This window comes from Hyperolius riggenbachi, chromosome 1 (genome assembly GCF_040937935.1).
Source record: "Hyperolius riggenbachi isolate aHypRig1 chromosome 1, aHypRig1.pri, whole genome shotgun sequence".
In the NCBI taxonomy this organism is placed as follows: domain Eukaryota; kingdom Metazoa; phylum Chordata; class Amphibia; order Anura; family Hyperoliidae; genus Hyperolius; species Hyperolius riggenbachi.
In genome coordinates, this window is record NC_090646.1 from 561,290,219 (window position 1) to 561,312,407 (window position 22,189).

Consider the following 22,189-nt stretch of genomic DNA (forward strand, 5'->3'; position numbering starts at 1 on the left):
CAAAGATGAACCTTGCAAGAAACGAGACGGGTTCCAAAGCCAAATTAAATAAAGTGGGGATAAAGGGCACCCCTGTCTAGTTCCTCTAGCCAAGGGGAAACCTGGACCCATTCCACCTGTTAATGAAACTTTAGCTTCTGGGGACATCTACACGGCCTTCACATAAGAGGAAAACTGGACCTCAAAACCAAAAGCCATCATAACTTTGTGCAACCAAGGCCACTCCACACTATCGAAGAGTCCTCCTCCGCATCTGCTGCCAAGAAGGCCTCCGATCCCGTAGCCACTCCAGCCAATCTACAATGCTCCAATACCTTTTTGACATTTGTAACCGCAAACCAACAAAACCCATTTGATTATCTAAAAGCAAACTGGGTAAGAGCATCACCAGTCTGTCTGCCGTAATTTTAGATAAAAACTTTACATCCTGATTAAGGAGTGAAATCAGGCTATATGAAGAAGGATCAGTTCCATCTTTGCCTGGTTTGGGTACAAACTTAATGTAAGCCATATTGGCCATGGCATAGGCATTTAGGTCTTGGTAATTTCATTATGTCATAGACTGTATTACAGTAGGCAGGGCTATAGGGTTAGTGCAAAAATCATCTGACTCCAACTCCTCAGTTTATGAAACTGGCTGACTCCGACTCCAGATACTCAAAAATAGCTCCAACTCAACAACCCTGACAGTAGGTAAACAAAGTGAAGGGGGACACACTTGGCACTTTGATTTGATTGATTGCACAGGTTGTTCAGGTGTCCCCTGTCATTCGCTATCTGGTTAGTATCTGTCGAGTAAGTCCAAAACCGTGCTTGAACACTACTGGTCTTGCTCATCCTTAGCAGATAGCTAAGCAGCATGTTTGTGTAGGAAAACAAATATTGCTTGTCTATACTGGGCTTAAAGAGAAACCATAACAAGGATTTGAACTTCATCCCAATCTGTAGCTGATACCCCCTTCTCCCATGAGAAATCTATTCCTTTTTCTCAAACGGATCATCAGGGGGCTCTGTATGGCTGATATTGTGGTGAACCCCCTCCCACAAGCAACTGTGAGGACCATGGTCCTGGCATTTTCCTGTCTGTGAACCTTGTTGCATTGTGGGAAATAACAGCTGTTTCCAACTGCCAAAAAAGCAAGCAGCATCTCCTTCCAGTGACATCACCTGCCAGCAGTAAAAATGGCACTATGTGATACCGTAAATGTCGGAATGTAAATCAGGGAGAGGAAAGATTTTACAATAAGCATACACTGACTAAATTATTTATACACAATTATTGTAAAAACGAAGCACTTTTTTATTACATTATTTTCACTGCAGTTCCTCTTTAAAAGATACATCGGGGGGGGGGGGGGGGGGGGAGTTTTACTCACCTGGGGCTTCTTCCAGCCCCCAAAAGTCTGTTAGGTCCCACACTGTCATCCTGCGCTAATTCAGGCCTCTGCTCTCCCCTCCAGAAAAATTGCATCCTGAAGTCGGGTCGTTAATGTTTAATGTCGTTTGGCTACATACTTTAATACCAGTTTTCGTCCAATACGGCCATACGTGTCATTCGTCATACAATTCAGATTAATTTTATTGAAAGTGTGTATGAAGCTTTATTTGGAGGCTGCACTTCCTCATCTTCTCCATGCAGCGTATAGTGAGCTAACATTATTTCTATTGCATAGACATTTGTGGTGTTGTGGAGAAGATTATTAATTTATAATTATTATTTATGCCAAGATCAGAAAAGTTGCTTTAGGTAATATCTATAATAATAACAATTATACAGTTAAATATATTACTTAATGACACTTAGTGACAGCAGAGGCGCTGACAGGGCGGAACCCAAGTTCCCAGATTCTCTGTTGTGTCCGTTGCATCGGACATGCCATATGCTACATTCTATGTATGACGTCTCCGAAATGACAATGAACCGCACAATGGTGCGTCCCATTCATCGGACATATACATTGCTTGCTTTTTATGGCATGTGTGGTGTCCAGAATTATTGTGTACCGCACAATGGTGCGTTCCATTCATCGGACATATACATTGCTTGCTTTTTATGGCATGCCTGGTGTTCAGAATTATTGTGTACCGCACAATGGGGCGTTCCATTCATTGGACATATACATTGCTTGATTTGTATGGCATGTGTGGTGTCCAGAATTATCATGTATCACATGATGATGCGTTCCATACACCGCAATAGATAGCAGGTCAACAGGTCTGTTCACAATAAACCTGTATAAGCAGATCCTACACGTACATGTTTGTCTGCCTTATCCCTTAGCACCTTGTTGGCCCCAAAATGATCGTCAGCCTGTCAGATGTATTTGCATGTGTGTGTGATGGGACAATAAAGCTCACTTGAAGTTCCATTAAAGAGACTGAAGTCTCGTAAAAATCATGTTTTTATTTAAAAAATGTGTTTAACATTATTGCTCTACCTAAACCGCTGCATCCCCGCCGCTGTAATCTAACTAAATTCCCCCCTAACTCTCCGGGGGGAATCTGGGCAGCGCTTCCGTGAGAGGCAGAGCTATGAGCCGCAACTCTGCCTCTCAGCGCATCTGTCAGCCCGGATCTCCCGCCTCTCCCCCGCCCCTCTGTCTTCCTTCACTGAGAGGGGTGGGGGAGAGGCGGGGATACACGGCTGATAGACGCGTAAGGAGGCAGAGCTGCGGCTGAAAGCTCTGCCTCCAACAGCACCAAAATCCACGACCAGGAAAGTCGAGGATTTTGCGGGGGAGAGGGAGGGGGAGTTGGGGGGGATCTAGTTAGATTTCAGCGGCGGGGATGCAACGGTTTAGGTAGGGCTATGATGATGAACACATTTTTTAAATAAAAACATGATTTTTACGAGATTTCAGTGTCTCTTTAAGTCTGCGGATTCCTCCTTTTGGATCTTGGATTTACTTTGCCTAGGAATCCCTGCACCAGCAGCCACCAACCAAGGTGGGTGCGGTTCTTTCCCGTACAGATCCTATACGGATCTGTCAATATGTAAGCTGAGAAAGATTGTAAGTCTAATTTGATCAAGGTCTAAAGATAGTCAATGAGATGCTAATAATTCTAACTTACATACAAATTCAATGCAACTTTGAATTGGGCCAAATATGCTTCCTTTCTATTTCGATTTGCCAAATTAAAATTTGCATAAAATTTGCATTCAAGCCAGATTTATTAAAATATCATTGAACATCTCTTTTAGTACAGCCTATACACAGAGCTATCATCCCTATAGTGTTGTAGGATCCCTCCACCCTGTAGAAGGAATATGGATGCTAGTCAACTTTAGTGGATCCAGAAGGAAACCTCATAGGGAGATTCTGCTAACGTGATTAAGTGAAAGGCATCCTTTCGGAGGTTTCAGATATGTTGTAGTAAACAACGCCCACACTATTTGACCAATCACAACACTTTGTGCTTTAGGAGGGTACTGTGATTGGAGAACTGTTACCAGCAGCCAACTTTTCCCTCTCAGTTCAGATGTACTTTAAAGAGGAACTCCAGTGAAAATAATGTAATAAAGTGCTTAATTTTTACAATAATTATGTATAAATGATTTAGTCAGTGTTTTCCCATTATAAAATCTTTTAAATCCCTGATTTACATTCTGACATTCATCACATGGTGACATTTTTACTGCTAGCAGGCAATGTCACTGGACGGAGATGCGGCCATACAGAGCGCCCTGATGATCGGTTTGAGAAAAGGAATAGATTTCTCATGGGAAAGGGGGTGTCAGCTACTGATTGGGATGAAGTTCAATTCTTGGTTATGGTTTCTCTTTAACCAGTTTGTTGTAGAGGTTGCGAGAAACCTGATTTGAGCGAGTTCCTGTTCTACGTATGCACACAATTCCAGTCCAGAAACTGGAATGGAAGATGGGCATTTTGGGAAGTTCCGTACCCCCAGTGCAGTGTGGCCATTGTTGCAGAGGAATGGAATTTGCACTTCTTGACTGTTTTAGAGAAACCTACCTCTCTGTTACTGAAATCAAAAGCTCATTTTTAGCAACAAAATTGTTTCTGTAGGAATGACTATTTTTTAATAAAAATTGTTTTATTTTTAATAGTTAATTGACTTTTAAGGCAAGCATCTGCTTGGGCTATACTAGGCCATAAGCGTTCATGTTCAGGCCTTCTGCTCAGCATGGTAAGATCTGTGAGGGGAAGTTATGGTTTCTGGGTAATTTACTCTCTGATTTGTCCGCTAGTTTTGCTTGGCTGTGTCCAGCAGGCAAGGTACATAAATTATACCTTGAGCAGACAAGCAGGTCTAGCTTTAGAAACAAATTCCAACATGAACAAACATTTCATTTGGGACACAACTGAGCTGTCTGTGCTACTGGGCATGTCTGGCTTGTATAAGAGAATCTCTGTTAGCTGCTAGTTTCATCAACTGGGCTTGAAAAAAATGAGTAGCTAAAGTTTTATTTGAAGGGCCCTTTGTAAGTACAAGCAAGTCAACATCAGTGCAAGAATAGAGCTTGTGTTCTGCGAGTGTCAGCTCCTTGGAATGCCAGGTATCCAAATATCTGTTTTTATGCCGTCAGCACGGCCATAATGATCTTGTTCTTGCTGGAGTTGACTTCTGAGAACTAAAGAAATGCATCACTGTTGGTCTTATACCGTATTTCATTTTTAAAACCCTCTTGTGCACCAACCCACCTAACAATCGGGGCAATTGCCCCCTTTTCTCCAGAAACCTTCAAGATTCCCCAACTTCAGTGGCAATGTTGTCTGTCCACATCAGCCTGGCTCCCAGCTGTCCAGATGCAATCCTTGTCCCCTGTACCATGCCTTATTACCACAGGAACAGCAAAACAAACCATGTTCCACGCCCCTGGTGCCAGCGCCACATCTTTTACCACAAGACCTAAAGTGACACTGAACGAAAAATTACAAGTCAAAATAAACATACAAACGTCCTTCTTGCCTCCTGTGTAGTCAACTCCTCAATCTCTTTCTCCTCTCCTGCGCCCTGTTTGTCCATTGTGATCAATGGAATTCTCCGTCCTCCATTTTGAAAATGACAATTAACCCATAACAACTTCCTGGTCAGCACACTGTTAAACACCCACTTGAGCCATAGGGAAACATGGACATTACCTTGCTCATCATTTGCTCTTTCAGTTATAACTGACAGCAACTGATATATTTCAGTTCTGACAAAATCCCGAGTTTTTTTTTTTTTACCTAGCTAATTTACATGTCCCTAATCTACACCTAGAAACGACATATCAAGTTCCTGTTTCTGATAAGAAAACGTGTGCGTAAAATGCGAGATTTATCAGATATGGAATGCAAAAAATACTGCAGGATGTTTACAATCATTGGCTTGCATACTTCTGCAAATTGTCACTGCAAAAATTTGCTGAAAAATTATACAAATAGAAATGTAGACTTTTCCATGCTGCCCTATAGCTCAGTTTATATTTATTTGGCACAGCTAAAATTGCGGTAATTGATGGGTCTATATCAGGAAAGGTGTGGTTCATTAGGTAGAACATGCTTCTCCATTTCCCACCCCATACTTGGCACTGGCATAAATATGGCTCTCAAGGGCTGGAGTTCGAAACCTGTGATGTAAATGGACCCATAGGGGAAACCTGAAGATTCCTTCTCATCAGTTGTCCGTTATGTTATATCTGACAACTGATTCAGTGGAAACCCAGCCTTCCTATTAGAATTGGCTAATATTTATGATGGTATTTGGACACAGGCCTCGGTGAATGTTCAGCATTACTGTAGAGTTTACCTGCCAGGTAATACATACGGGTGTATAATAGGACAGTGCATCACTAGGACTACCCTAGGTAATCCTCACAAATCCCTGGTAATATGCGCCGGTTTTTCAAGTAACCTCTACATTATTCAGAAGCTTTGGATGGGATAGCTGATGTCTGCAAATTCAACTGTTCCATTCCTCTCTTTATAATTCTTCAATTGGCCAATCAAAGAGGAACTCTAACCAAGGATTGAACTTCATTCCAATCAGTAGCGGATGCCCCCTTTCCCATGAGAAATCTTGACCTTTTCTCAAATAGATCATCAGGGGGGTCTGTATGGCCGATTATTATGGTAAAACCCCTCCCATAGTGTGATGTCAGGACCTAGGTTCTGACAGTTTGCTGTCTGTGAACCTTTTTGCATTGTGGAAAATACCAGCTTATTCCCACTGGCACGCAAGCAATATCTCCCTCTGTGCATAGGAACTCTCAGTAACAAACATTCCGCACAGATCACCTGACAGAACTAAGGGGAGAGGAAAGATTTTACAATGGGTAAACAATGAATACATGATCTATAAATTAATATTGTAAAAAATAAGCTATTCTACTTATTATTGTTTTCACTACAGTTTCTCTTAAGACCAATGTAACCAATGCACTCTACAATTATGTTACTAATATCCGGCTGGTCTTCAAGGTAAAACCTCTTTGTACTGCAAATTCCTGGATGTGATTGGCCTAATGTGCGTCCATCATCAGGAAGCCTGCAGATTAGCTGGGTGTATTCTGCACACAGGGGGATTTGTCTATAAAGTAACCCGTGTCAGAAAGGAATGTGACTCTTCTTCAGCTCAGCTCTGTTCATCTTCCCTCTGTCTTCATGCACAGCATGCCAGCTGCCAGTAATACTTGCAATAAGTCATTGTTTCAGTTGAGTTATAGGGTTTTGTTTTTTCTTAGTTTGTTTTTTTCCCTTTCCAAGCAGCATATGCTGTTCTAAACTCTAAACCATTGCAATGCATTTTGTGTCTGCAGGCCTTATACGAGAGAGGCTTCCCAGTTCCAAAGCCGTACGACTACAACAGACATGCCGTTGTTATGGAGCTCATTAACGGCTATCCTTTGTAAGTAATAAACTCATTTTTATAGTTCCTCTTCCATTTCAGATACGCAATGTGTGATAAATACAGCCCACACAGGTTGGCTCACGGATTGTATTAAAGGACAACTGAAGTGAGAGGGGTATGGAGGCTGTCATATTGGTTTTCTTTTAAGCAGTACCAGTTGTCTGGCAGTCCTGCTGATCTCTTTGGCAGTAATGTCTGAAACTAGCATGCAGCTTATCAAGTCAGACTTCACTCAGAACACCTGATTGATGGTTAAAAGTATTAAAGGGTAATGATCAGCGGCACCGACAGGCAATTTGCATTGTTTAAAGGGAAATATGGGTTAGCCTACATATTCCTCTCACTTCAGGTGTGCTTTAAGGCCTCTTTCACACGTACTGCATTGCTCTCCATCGCGGTACTCTTCCCCCTCGTCACAGTGGCCATTAGTCTCAATGAGACTGGCCACACTACCCGCGGTGGTCACGACGATGCAAACTATGCAGTGCGTTGCTGGATGGGTGAAAAACAGTGACATACCGTCTTTCCCCAAAAATAATACATCCTCTGAAAATAAGACCTAGCTTATATTTCAAGCAAGCTTGAAATATAAGCCATCCTCTGAAAATAAGACCTAGTTGGTCGGTCGGTCGCTCCCTCCCTCTGCAGAGTGGCAAGCGGAGCATTACCGACAGAGGGAAAACTCACCGCTTTCCGACGTGCCATCGTTACCATCTCTCCTCAGCGGCGCCCGGCTTCCTCTCCTTGACAACGGCGTTTCTTGTCATGTGATGTACGCACGTCCCGGCACATCACATGACGCGCCTAGACGTGCATGCGTCACATGACGAGCTGCCGTTGTCAAGGAGAGGAAGCCGAGCGCCGCTGAGGAGAGATGGTAACACTAACACGTCAGAAAGCGATGAGTTTTCCCTCTTTGATGGTAATGCTCCGCGCTCCGCTCGCCACTCTGCAGAGGGAGGGAGGGAGGGAAGGAATAGTTTTAATGACTTGGGGTGCCACTGGGGACTTCCTGATTGCAAAATTATGAATATAGGCGCCAACAAGATTAAAAGCGTCTAAAAAAAAACGTTTAAAGGGGGAGGGGGGGGGGGGAGGGAGTGTGGTCGACTTACCTCCCTCATGAAAAAACAGACTCAGACGTTACCATAAATCACAGTAACATTTAGATTCTCCAAAGTGCAACGCGTTTCGCAGGTCTCAATTCTGCTTCATCAGGTAATTAATTGGAGAAAAACAACAAGGGGTCTGCACCGTGGCCAAGTGCATCTGTGAACATACTTCCTGTCCCGCAGGGAACACATCATTGTTCAGGAGCTATGCATATTACCCTGTCTGCGAACTTTGTCTCAGGATAATAGGCACGGGGGAATGGTGCAGTGAGATTGTCCTGCCCCGGGCTCACCTGCTGCAGGACAATCACTCTGCACCATTTGTGAAACCAGTCTGAATGTTACTCAACAGCATGATAGCAGAATTTGCCTAAAATACCTCAGTAAAGTTTGTGATCCTCCCTAGTGCATCTGTGGGATGTCAGTAAGGAGTCTTTGGGCTGGACTCCATAACACTCCAGGGAGGCCTACTAAAACCCTCTGAAGCTCTTTCAGTTTGGAGAAAAGAGCTATTCAAATGTTAGCATTTTACTTAATTTGCATCTGCTGTTTGCTGAGGGGTTTAACCGCAATTGGGGTTCTCAGACCAGTGCTTCTTTCCATTTTACCATTTACTAGAGAGAGTTTCTAGGCATTTGGTAAGGAGCCGAAATTACAATCACTGAATACCTAGCATTATACTGGTAGATTGTAGCATCTTATCTCAATATGGTAAAACTTAAGTCACATGGGTATCTCCCATGCTAACAACATATCAACAAGTTAGAATTGCTGGAATGGACATGCCAACAGTGTGTCAGTTTCCAAAATGCTAAAATACCAGCATATCACTCTGTTGCCAAAGCCATGCTGGCAGTGGGCAGTCATTCAGGCATTCATCAAATATTTCAGCGAGTAAACATAAATACAGTAGAATGGTGTTATCAGTTGGCTTCACGTTCAATGGTATGTGTTACTGCTTTCAATAAGCATTATGGAAATCCTTTCTTTGCTCATGTGAGGAAAATTGTTGAGGTGGGAAAAAAAGTTGGTGGCCCTTGTAGATGGCCTCCCCTTCATGCTGTTGCTGTACTCTCTAACTAGTTCCATTCCCAGTCTAGAGCAGGCGCAGGCAATGCCCAGTCCATGTGCCCTCTTGGACTGTGCTCCTGAAAGGCTGTGCATAGCAACCGCTTCCGAGAGCATCCTGGGCATGTGTGGTTTGGAAACGGTAGCATGCAGAAAAAGGACAGCTAACCAGTGGGGAGTAAAACCACTTCGGTATCTTTATTTCAAAATCCAGGAAACATTCATAGAAAGCGTTTTGTGTTGTTTCTGGATTTTGAAATGGAGATACTGAGGTGGTTGTACCCTATTGGTGACAAGTCTGTTTCTGCATACTGTTGGAGGTTCTGGCTTGCCTGGATTCTGTCTCCCAGGGGCTGCTGGTGGTTGAGCAGTGAGTGTCCTGGACTTATTGGAAACGTAACCCTGCATGCTCAGTACACTCCTGGTGGGGGCTACTGCATACAGCCATGCAGGACAAGGGCTACGGTGGCAGCACTGGGGGGGGGGGGGTTGCAATAAGGGGCCAAAAGTGTCTGAAGATAAAGAGAAGCAGGTTTACATTTTTTATTTTTTTTATTAACCTCATGTTTACTTTTAATACTTACACCTTCTGTGCGTGGTATGACTTTTCCAGCTGGTAGCAAAGATTCCCTTCAGACATTCAAAAAAAAATTATTGCTCTGGTCATCCTTAATGGACAACTAAAGTGAGAGTGATATGCAGGCTGCCATATTTATTTCCTTTTAAACAATACCAGTTACCTGGCTATCCTGCGTATCCTCTGCCTCTAATACTTTTAGCCATAGACCCTGAACAAGGATGTAACAGATCAGGTGTTTCTGACATTATTTTCAGATCTGACTAGATTAGCTGCATGTTTGTTTCTGGTGTTGCTGCCAGGCAACTGGTATTGTTTAAAAGGAAATAAATATGGCAGCCTTCTTATTCTTCTCACTACAGTTGTCCTTTTAAGTCATAACCGCCATAAATACAAACCCAATGCATGCTTTTTACTGTTGAAGGGTAAAACAGCCTATAGTCTGCAAGTGTATTTATAAAATAATAATTTCCTTATTTACTTTCTTCCTGAAGTGATATATTTTGGGGGTATGTTTTCCTCCCCTAAAACTTTATTCTTGCAAATACCTTCTGACTTAGAAAGGACAAAGAGTAGCATATATATATATATATATATATATATATATATATATATATATATATATATATATATATATATATATATATATATATATATATATATATATATATATATATATATATATATATATAAAATATATCTATTATGCATATTTGAGGCTGCAGTTTGTGCATCTGCCACATGATGTCACTATAACAGTGCTTTCACATGACTCGTTCATTGCTCAGCTACAAAACAATATTCAGAGGTCATATTAGTACGTTGGTAAATGCCACTCGGGGTTAACAAATCTACATATTATTCATAATGTTAATAGACCAGAATTGGGATTCAATAAAACAATTGATTCTGTCAAAAATCTATTCAATATTCTGGCCTTCTGAGTCCATAAGATGACTCCTCCAATTTTACATTATACAAAAATAGGGGAACAAGTCTCCATGTATGTCAGAACCAATCCAATACTCTCCCTATGCACCTTAATAGAATAACTAGTCTCTGCCACACCCTTCCCCACCACAAGATAATGGACCTGAGCCAATTCACTTTTTCGCCTATACCAATCGAGTCACTGTGATCTCCTGGCCGCTAACCAGGAAGTTGTGTGTGTGTGTGTGTGTGTGTGTGTGTGTGTGTCTCATGTTACAGTATACTACAAGTTTTTATTACATGGTAAATTATCTGCATATTTTTATTACATGGTAAATTATCTGCAATTATCTCACAGTTTCTCAGCATGGGCAGCTCCATCCCCCTCAGACAAGCTGAAATTGAGAGCAGAGACCCTGTCTGAGGAATACACAAAGCACACACTCACAGAGCCTGCAGGTTGAGGGGGGGCGTACATAACCTCTCCCTATCACAGCATAGGCAGCTCCTTCCTCTCTGGGTCGACAAAACTTGACAAAGAAAAGAAGATTAGATATATTACAGAGACAGTGCAACTAGAAAAGGCTGCAGTAATCCCCAGAGCCCATTAGAATAGGCATAGGAACTTATAGGATAGCGGAAATAAGGCTGAAAATTTTGTTAGTCTCTTTAAAATGCATTTAAGCCACCAGCAAGAAAGAAAATATATATTACCTGCTTTTTAGTACTTTACCAATTGCAAAGTGCTAAAAAGTTATTTTAAACAGAAGATGAAAAATGTTCCATGTGAAAACTTAGGAGAAAGTGAATTGGATCAGGTCCTTTGTGCCAAACAACTCTTATTTACATTTGATTCTTTGAAACAGAGAAGTGAAAGGTTCTGTAGATTAATACAACTAAGGCATGCTTTTCAAGCACAGTCTCAAAGTAGCCCCCAGACACTAACCTTTCATATCCCTGCAGTTGAGGGAGAACTCATTAAGCCAACCTGCCCAAAACTATTACTGACCCATAACACCTAAGGCCTCATTCATACTGCAGCATTTTACTAGTGATGTCAGCTTGTCTGTAAATTGCCAGTGCTCGAAAAAGCACTATGGCAGTACAAATCAATGGTAGTGTTCACACTGTAGCAATCGTTAGTGATTTGCTGAAATTGAAAATGCGATGCAATGGAGCAGTTTTTAGCGATTTTCGTGCGATTGCATTTCAGTGTTAAACACAATCCTTCCAAAATCACTTTCCCAAACAGTGAAAAATCACTTGGCAAATTGCTAGTGATTTTGTTAGTTTTGCGACTCCCAGTGTGAATAGGGCCTTGAGGTCAAAATAACCAGCAGCAACTACTAGCAAAATTAGTCATATTTTTAGACATTGATAAAGACCCAATTATTATTATTTTGTATTTATATAGTGCCAACATCTTCCACAGTGTTGTACAGAGTATATTGTCTCGTCACTTAACTGTCCCTCAGAGGGGCTCACAATCCAATCCCTGCCATAGTTATATCTCTATGTAAGTATGGGTTAGTGCATGTATTGTAGTCTAGGGCCAGTTTAGGGGGAAGACAATTTATGTATCTGTATGTTTTTGGGATGTGGAAGCAGGGCTGTGGAGTTGGAGTCTGATACATTTTGGGTACCTGGAGTCGGAATCGGTGGTTTCATTAACTGAGGAGTTGGATGATTTTTGCTTTGTGGAAGAAACCACATTACCCGGAGGAAACCGAGAGTAAGAGCATATAAACTCTATGCAGGTATTGCCTTGGCTGGAACTTGAACCGGAGACCCAGCACTGCAAGGCGAGAGTTCTAATCACTACACCACGGTGCTGCCCAATGGGAGGTGTTGTTGTAATCCATTATTAAAATACATATTGCAGCCCAAGACAAGCTCTTGGCAATAAAGTTTTTACACTGGGGGTTAATTTACTGGCCTTTGACAATGGAAGGCGTTATGTATTCCTCCAGGTTTCGGGAGTGATGTGTGACGCTTCATAGTTTTGTGCTGCAATGAGCAAGCAAAGCTAGTGGTGGTGCTATTATTAAATGGTACAATTGACTAAGCAAGTCATCACTTTTCTCTTCCTTTTTCTTCTCAGGTCTGTTAAAATAATGGCACGAGAGCTTTTGAGTTGAGTATAGCTGTAGAGAAGTTTATACTGTAACCATACTGAACAAAAAAACAATCTTTTTTTTCCCCTTTTCCCCACAAATCTGTGTTATGTGAGGTGTGGATTGAATGGGTGACAATGATGACATGTTACAGTGCAGATCTTAACTGTGGAATTCTGTCCTTTCTCTATGCATTAGGTGCCAAGTTCGACACTTGGATGATCCGGCATCACTGTACAATGAGTTAATGGAACTCATCGTCAAGCTTGCTAATCATGGCCTCATCCATGGTGACTTCAATGAGTTTAACATCATGTTAGATGATGAGGATCACGTCACTATGATTGACTTCCCACAAATGGTTTCTACCTCTCATCAGAATGCTGAATGGTATGCATTGCAGCTTATATGTTTAGATTTATTTTGAACAGGAACTGTGAATAGAAGTGTTAAAATCAGACCTACATAGATGTCCAGCTAGCATACCATGTCGCAATGATGTGATTCATTCATTTAAAGCCCCTGTCAGTTGATATCTGCAAAATGTTTGTTAAAGTGGATCCGAGATGCAAAACTAACTTTAACAAGTAACTTGTCTCTATATCTTATGTAAAGTTTAGATGTTTACACAGTAAATCTAGCTGCAAACAGATTCAACAGTATATGATTATTTCTTCCTGAGATACAATGACAGCAGCCATGTTCTGTTTGTAAACATTACACAGAGGCAGGCTTATCTGCATTTCCAGCCCTCAGCCTGTGAAAACTTCACTGCCCTCTCCTCCTCCCCTCTGCCTCTGAAATCTCTGGCTAGTAACACCTCCTCCTCCTGCCCAGACTGAGCTCCCATAAGCCCTTGCTACTGTCTGAAAATGCCAAGGCACTCTGAAAAGCTGTGGGCGAGGCTTGTTTGGTTTATAGGGAATTAGAGTATTATTGGCTTGATTGCCTTTTAAACAATATGAAAGGAACACAGTTATGCAATGAGTAACAGTTTATCTCAGATCCACTTTAACTGTGGGTTCTGAAGGCAATAGGAAATATACCTGAGAGTTTGGCATATGTAATCAACCTAGACTAAGCATCACTGGGAGGGCTGGCTTCATACCAATATTTAGCAGTAGATAGATATAGGAAGTGTTTCTGATGCTGTAACCAGGAACGTTACAGTGAAAGTGGGTATCCTGAATAATTTACTTCATTCTACTATATGTCACTACAGAGCCTCTTTAAGCACAGCGTATAAAGTAATGCTATACCCAGCAAACATTAGTCACTGCTACATCATGGCTATTCACTAGCTGCATAATTCTTCTGTGTCTGCTGGAATCTTCATGAGAATCGACCAACATTGACCTGCGCTGCCAAGAAAATGCTGAGATGATTTATCGGTATATATTTTAGATACAGTATACCGCCCCAATGTAATGTAAATACCAGTGTAATTGTTAGCCACACTAAGGCACTAATACAAAACAGCAGAAAATGGGAGGTGTCAGAGACTTTCCAAGAGCACATATTGAATGTTCCTTCATGTCTGCCTTATTATGCTATTGAAGCCTGGCGTGCTTTTCTGTTATTTAGGTACTTCGATAGAGATGTGAAATGCATTCGAGACTTCTTCCAAAAGCGCTTCAACTATGAGAGTGAACTCTTCCCCACTTTCCATGACATCCAGTGAGTACTTTCCCATGATGACCTTTTAAGTTTGTTCTGGAAATGGCTTATCCAGCAGATCATGTTACGTTAGGGAATGTCGTTAACTATTCATGCTTTTTTTTTTGTTTTTTTTTTGTTAATCCATTGATCTTCAAAGCAAAAGCAGGCATGTAGTTCAATAGTGGCTATATAGAGTACTGGATAAGGGTTCTGCCTCTAGCACAGAGGACCAGGGTTTGAATCTCGGCTCTTTCTGTTCAGTAACCCAGCTGCTATTCAGTGAGGCGATCTTGGGCAAGACTCTTTAAAGAGGATCTGTAACTAATCTAACCCTTCCCTATCTTAGTGTTGTCTGTAGTGTTACCTCTGCTGACGTCCTCCTTTTAATCCTAGCGCTGTTCTGTCCCCGGTCTCTCTGTTTTCCTAGCCATGTTGACTCTTGTCGATGGGTATGCGGAGGGCCGCGGCACTGGGGACACCTAGTGCACACCCATTGCCGCCCACTGCAGTTCAAGATGCGGCCCCCTTCACGCTTGTGTAAAGCATGCTCCTGTCTGGAGCTGCATGGAGTTTGTGCATGGCTCCAGAATAAAGTGCCCGACTCCCTTGCACGCCGCTGTGCCCCGAAAGTAGTTCCGGGGTCGCTGCCATTTTGATGTATTGTAAACAGTTTAGAAAAAAATTTGGAGGGGAGGGGCAAAGCTATCGACAGACAGCGGCGAAAATAGTGCGGATGGGACCAGGAGAGCAAGGTGATCCAAATAATGTTTATTTCAACTTGTTTTTAAACTTATAGATGCTGATAGGCGTCGGGAAGGTGGTAGCCCCAGGACCGCCTAACGCTGAAAGGCGTCGGGAGTGGTGGGCGGAGCATCCCCGCTTGAGTGACGGAGCAAAGCTCCGTCAGCAGTCTGCCAGCGGCGATCAGACTAAAGAAAAAAAAAGAAACAGCTGTTTCCTTTCTTTGTACAGTGATGCAATCTAATGCAGCGCTGTACTAGGGACAGCCCTGTCACTCGGCTGTCCCCTGTAGGGGATAAACAAAGCATCGCTCTCTTAGGCTGATGCCTATGAGAGACGATCCTGCTGATTGGATCTTGGGGGAGGGAGAAAGTAAAAAAAAAAATTATAATTTTTTTTTTAATTAATAATAAAAAAAAAATAACACTGCCTGCAGCAGCGATCAGAGCTAATGGCTCTGCAGAAAGCTATTTAAAGCCGAAGAGCACGGAATTGTAAAAAAAATAGCCGGGGGGGGGGGGGGGGGGCTGTAGTCCTTAAAGAGAACCCGAGGTGCATCTTCGGGAGGCAGATGGGACAGGGGCATGTTGTCTGCTGAATGACATGGCTCTGTGTCCCCCCCCAACTGCTGCTCTCTGCGCCCCCCCACCACGCTATAGCCCCCCGAGTTTAGCAACAAGATTTGTTGCTAACTCTGAGGCAAACACAGGGGAGAGGAATACCCTGTTCAAAATGCCCGCCAGGGGCATGCCTGCAGGGTTTTCTGAGGTTTCCCTGGCCGCGCTTCCTGCCACGCTCCTGCCTCGCTGCACGCTATGTGAGACACAGTCTCTCAGTGCAGCATCGTGACCTATAGGTTTTGCGGCTACCTGATCCGCTCAGCCCCCCGGTTCAGGTAGCCTTCTTGTTTTTCCATTTTTGGAGCCCACCTCGGGCTCTCTTTTTAAGTGGTTAACACTGCTACTGCCTATAGAGCGCGCCCTAGTGGCTGCCACTCTGGCACTTCGAGTCCATCATTAGGAAAGCTCGATATATAAATGTTCTGTGTCTTGTCAATACAAAGATCATAGCCTATACTGGCCCAACACTTTGGATGAAGTTCAGAAACAGGAGATTTGCTAATACATTGTCATTTTATAAGAAATCTTACTAACATCTGTCACTCGTGTCCCACTAAGGTCACAAGAAACACAGCAGCTGTAAACAGGCAGCCATACATTGTCCATATTTTATTATGTCTGTGTAGCGATACATCCATCTGTTGTGAATAGGACATTTTTATACTTCTCTCTACTTGGGGACATGTTTACATGTATGGTGTATGCTTTGTAGAGGTGATTCATTAATATAGCCTTAGATCCACATCATATTCCCTCTGACTTATTATTTTCATTCCACAGGGATTTAGATGACAGCTTGAACTGCAGAACGGTTGGAACAGCATTTGTTTATTAATATTTTGAGTCTTTTCTTTTTTTGTGCTTCGCCTCATGGGACGGGGGATTCTTTAGCAAATGTAGGAAAGGTTATGGGAACTTGACCAGCTGTTAGTATTTTGACTCCTACTCATTTTTAAGTGAAAATTATTATGATCAGAATAAACAAACCTTAGCTAGCTAGGCGGCTCGCTTACTCGTGTTAATGACAAATTACATCCGCTACATTCCACCGTGCAGCTTTCTGGATTACATGTCCTGTCAGGCAACTGTGATTGGACAGGACCGAAACTAAAGCAAAACTTAATGAGGAACTTAACTGAATACAGCTTATGAATAAAATTGTTTATTTTTTACAGTAGTACTTTATACATTTTTTTTGGGCAGTCTGTGTTTGTTCATTGTAAAATCTCTCCTTACCCTTTCTTCACCCTGAATTGAAATTCATCGCAGGTAGCGACATCTTTCGTGCTGACAGGTGCATCACTAAGGAGTGTTTTTGTTTTGTTTTTTTGCTCGAAGTCTGGCCAAAATCGCTTAAAGGACAACTGAAGTGAGAAGACTATGGAGGCTGCCATGTTTGTTTCCTTTTAAACAATACCAGTTGCCTGGCAGCAATGCTGGTCTGTTTGGCTGCAGTAGTGCCTGGATAACACCATAACCAAGCATGCAGCTAATCTGTCAGATCTGACAATAATGTCAGAAACACCTGATCTGCTGCTTGCTTGTTCAGGGTCTATTGTTGAAAGTATTAGAGGCAGAGCAGCCAGGCAACTGGTATTGCTTAAAAGGAAATAAACATGGCAGCCTCCATATACCTCTCTCTTCAGTTGTCCTTAAAAATTGTCGATCGCTCCGGATGGAAGAGCCCTCTCAAATGGGGGCGGGGCAAACAAATGACTGCGGAGCTAATTTTGGGGACGTCAATCTACCAGTGTATGGCCACCTTAGCTTGCTATATTACTGGCCAGTATCATCTACCTTTATACTGGGGGCGCATAAGTCTATTTATACTGTGGGGGGCTACCTAATACTGGGGGCACACCTGGCTATTAATACTGGGGAGGGGTACTACCTGCATTAGGGAGAAGGGGTGACCTACCCAACACTTGGGGCGCATCTGCTGCCAAAACAGGGGCAGACACAATCTACAAAATTGTGTGTGTGTGTGGGGGGTCCAGCCCCTCTATAAAATTTTCGAACATATTAAATTTTATTAAACCCCCCCCCCCCCCCCCCCCCCAAAAAAAAACTATAACAAGGCTAAAATGGAATGTATACCACAATTAAATATACTTCTGCAATTTGTCTATTTTAGATGATTGTATTCTTTTGACTGTCTACCGCATTTTTAATTTACTTCTTTGAAAGACTTTATACATCTAGTAGTTTGATTTCATTTAGCTGTTGCTAGAGACTTTTGATATTCTATGTGCTATACTAATATGAAGCATTTATAGTCTTAAGCCCCATCTACACCATACAATTTTTTGTTCGGTTCGATTCATCTGTTCGATTCAATCCAACATGGCCGATCGAGATTCGATTCGCCATTGTTTTGCAATGACATTCGACAACACAATCAAATCGAATCCCAATCGGACATGTCGGATTGAATCGATTTGATTAATCGAATCGCACAGAAAATTGTATGGTGTAGATGGGGCTTAAGAACTGTCTGAGAATTCATGTGTCATGTGATCATGTGTTCATTTATGTGAAACCTTTGTTGATAAATGTTTACTCGGAATGGTGCCACAGCATTCTAGTTGGTGCAAGGCGTTGTATGTTTTCCTTGAACTGATTACTCACTTTGGTTTGCCTTTTTCAGGAAAGAATGTTCCCTAGATGTGGAAATTGCAGCCAGTGGCTACACCAAAGAGTTGCAGGAGGATGATGAGCTATTACAGCCAGCAGGTCCTGATGATGAGGAGGAGGAGGAAGGAGCTCCAATAGACAAACCTTCAGTAGAAGGCAGTCAGAGGACATCTGATAGTAGTGACCATGCAGAGGAGAACTTGTGTGAAGCCATGCAGGATGCCTTTTCAGAAATGGAACACGGTAGTAAAAAAGCAATAGACTTTTCTGAGTTTAACAGTGCTTTGGCAGAACTAGAAGGTCAGTCTGGTGAAGGCAAAGACCGATCCGTTATGGAGGCTCCTACAGCTAGAGATGATGGTGACGACGGATCTGAAGAGGAGAAGGAAGTGTCATGTGATGATGATGAGGAGGAGAGACAACATGGCGATGAACATGAAGAAATTGATGAATGTCCTGATCTAGTAGATCTTTCTGGAATAAATAAAGAATACAGACCATTCAGGTAATGGGTGGCTACTGACCTGCAACAAGGGGTAAATGGGTGATTTCTGGCCTGTAACAAGGGGTAAACGGGGGTCTACTGGCCTGTAACAAGGGGTAAATGGGTGGCTACTGGCCTGTAACAAGGGGTAAATGGGAAAAAGTTTTCTCTACCTAATTTTGAATTATTTGGCCAGATATGCCTTAGAGTTGAAGCCACCACTTTCTTGAGTCCATCCTGATCCCTCACGTCCCTCCATGCATATCACTCCCACAGCACCAGGTCACCCTGCTTCAATTAATAACTTTGGCCTTTGAAAACTCATTGGGGCCATCTGTGGCTGTAACAGTTTTCTCCTCTCCAATAACCGGCAAAGGAAAGGAGTGAGTGGTGTGAGCATCACTCCCCTCCTAGATATCCCATTGGGACATGTCGGCCTGCCTTCAGAAAGTGACAGGGACCCGAGCCCCGGCGTTACATCAGGCTGGAACTTGCAAGAGTTTCAGTGTGAGGAGATTGGTTGTGGGGACAGAGTGAACTAGCTTTGACTTAGAGGAACAAGAGGGAGGGTTCGAGAAAATGTTTAAATGTGTAGGCATTAAAGTCCAAACTAAAATTCCACCAGCTACATTTTATCAACATGTTTGTTTGCTTTTTAGAGATGAAGACAGCTTGCAGCACATCAGCTCTCACAGGATGAGGACCACGAGTGTAACATCAACGGGTACAGCCGGGACCTGTTCTTCCATTCCCCCTGTAAGTAACTAGTAAGCAAACAGTGAGCTGAATTTTTTTTTTTTTACCTAGTGAACTTGTACTTTGCTCAGCCACATTCAGCATTGAAATACTAATTTCCATACTTGGAAGATCCAGTACTCTTTTTGCAGAGCACTCTACAAATATTTCACAGTTTTTTGGCCAATTTTTAGGCAACATCATCTAGGATAAATCCATCCTCTTTCCGCTTGAGTTACCATCTGTGCCTCTTTTATATAATACACCCATTCAGGTGACAGAGCGGTTCTGCTTTTCGGTAGTGAATATCAACAAGGTAGAGACCAGTCCACGCACATTAATATTATGCCAGAAGTTAAAGAACTTGAAGGAAACTGTACTGCCTGGAGGATACCCTTAACCTTGATAACATTAACCTTATTAAAATGGTTTTCCTTCCCGAGTTCTTAGACAGGCTCCTACATGGATCCCCCAAAGGATCTTTAAAAGTATAGTACTTATCATTAAAATTATTGTTATTGATTTATAAAGCGCCAACATATTCCATGGTGCTGTATAGAGTAAGAACAAAACATATGGTACATAATAATACAGACAGTGGTATACACAAAATATAGACACTGGTACATAATACTGAATGCATAGACATAGTAACTACAGCAATGATTGCACCATGATGAACAAAATATACAGCAAGTTTAAAGACGCAAGAGGGAGAGAGAGAGACCTGTCCTTGCGGTCTTACAATCTAAAAGAATACGGAGGAAACCAAAGGTGGAGTAGAATACACTATTTATAGCAGTGTGTTTTTGGTGATATTTAGTAAGGAGTTCAACTTGGCCAGAGGTTGAAGGGGGGAAAGCCTAAGTTAGGCCTGGTGCACACCAGAGGAGTTTTTCTGAGCGTTTTGAGTTTTTAAATCTGCTGCTAATGTTATCCTATGTGTCTGTGCACACTGGAGCAATGAGGTTTTGTAGAAAAACCCCATAGCATTACATTGGGAAGAGCTTTTGAAACCTCTAGCGCCCAAACGATAGAGGTTTCAAAAGCTCTTCCCAATGTAAATGCTATGGGGTTTTTTTTACAAAACCTCATTGCTCCAGTGTGCACAGACACATAGGATAACATTAGCAGCAGATTTAAAAACTCAAAACGCTCAGAAAAACTCCTCTGGTGTGCACCAGGCCTTAGAGCGTATGTTCTACATTTTATTTGGGCAGGAAGGCAACCACATCTAGCTGTCGCTACCCTACAACTGGGTTAAAACAGAGATCCAGTGGGGTTATGCCACTTAAAGAAATTACTGAGCGGCCTTCCTGGTGTTTGTGGGAGTTTTCTCAAGATGAGGCCAGCCTAAAGTAACAGTAGCAGCAGCTATTTTGGGCTCTTATGAGCGCAACTTACTTGGTCTATAGAGACCCTCAAACGAATAACAGTCTTACACCTGATATGAAGACCACATTAAGGGCCTGGTCCCAAGCCACGATGGCTACTAAGGCAGGTGGCAGCGCTAGGACAATTTCTGATCAGAAATTGGGCTGTGGTATATGGGGAGGCAACAGCATCTCTGTCTGGTTGAATCTGATCAGAGAGGGATCTGTCTCGTGGTTGACCTGCCCATACATCACCAGAAGTATTGGCACCTGGAGATTCTATATTTAGAAGGAATACCTACTATCATAATCTCCCCAAGAGATCAACTGATTCTGCTCAAATTTTGATGCAGCATTTATTCTACGCAAAAAAGAATGTGGAAAATAAGATTATCTAACTTGGATCGCTACTTCCAGTGTCTTTTTGGCCTGGGCACATTTTTTCATGTATTCTGGTCCTCTCCTAAACTACATTCTTTTTGCAGTAAAATTAGCGTGGCATCCTCTTTGCTTAAAATTACAACTGCATTAGAGCCAGGTCTGTGGCTACAAGGGAAAGTGGATGATCTTGAGCTGAATACTTACTGTATATTCCTGCGTATAAGACTACTTTTTAACCCTTGAAAATCTTCTGAAAAGTTGGGGGTCGTCTTATACGCTGGGTATCATTGATGCCAGGCAATACGCCCTATCCTGTTCCCGCCTCTCAGATCTCCCTGCTGAGGGAGCGCAATCTATTCTTCCATACTGCTCTGATAAACAGGTAGACAAGGAGAGCTGACCAGTCTAGAGTTGACCAATGCGACAAGTCAATTGACTATATACTGTTATATACTGGGTAACACATACAGTACAGCACCAGTATCTGTTCATACACAGCACCAGTACATGATTTTTTTATTTTTATTTTTATTTGGTGTGCGTTGGAAGAGGGGTAGTCTTATACGGCGAGTATATCTCAAACTCTATATTTTAACTGGAAAAGTTGGGGGGTCGTCTTATACGCCCAGTCGTCTTATACGCCGGAATATACGGTATTTAAAAAAAAAAATACTGATTCAACTTTTTGGCTTTTACACTAGAAAAGTAATACTGCATATCTGGAACAGCCAAGCAATGTCCACATTATTATTTAGTATTTATGTACCAGGACCCAGCGCGGGAAGGTGAGAGTGCTAATCGCTATATCACCGTGCTGCCCCTGTATAAACTCCCTTTTGCCTGCAGAAACTGTGCGAATAGTACTCTAGAATCTGCACTAAATGGGAATATGCTAAGTTGAACCCA

The 22,189-nt window shown here is 42.3% G+C and overlaps 1 protein-coding gene across 1 annotated transcript in view; it reads left to right on the plus strand.

The window, feature by feature from the left end:
• RIOK2 (RIO kinase 2) overlaps positions 1–22,189 on the plus strand; it is a 65,347-nt gene that overhangs the window by 26,947 nt on the left and 16,211 nt on the right. The window contains exons 5-9 of the mRNA XM_068247489.1: positions 6,764–6,852; positions 12,855–13,046; positions 14,241–14,333; positions 18,324–18,815; positions 19,454–19,550. Coding sequence (XP_068103590.1) covers positions 6,764–6,852; positions 12,855–13,046; positions 14,241–14,333; positions 18,324–18,815; positions 19,454–19,550 — 963 coding nt within the window. The remainder of the gene's footprint in view (positions 1–6,763; positions 6,853–12,854; positions 13,047–14,240; positions 14,334–18,323; positions 18,816–19,453; positions 19,551–22,189) is intronic.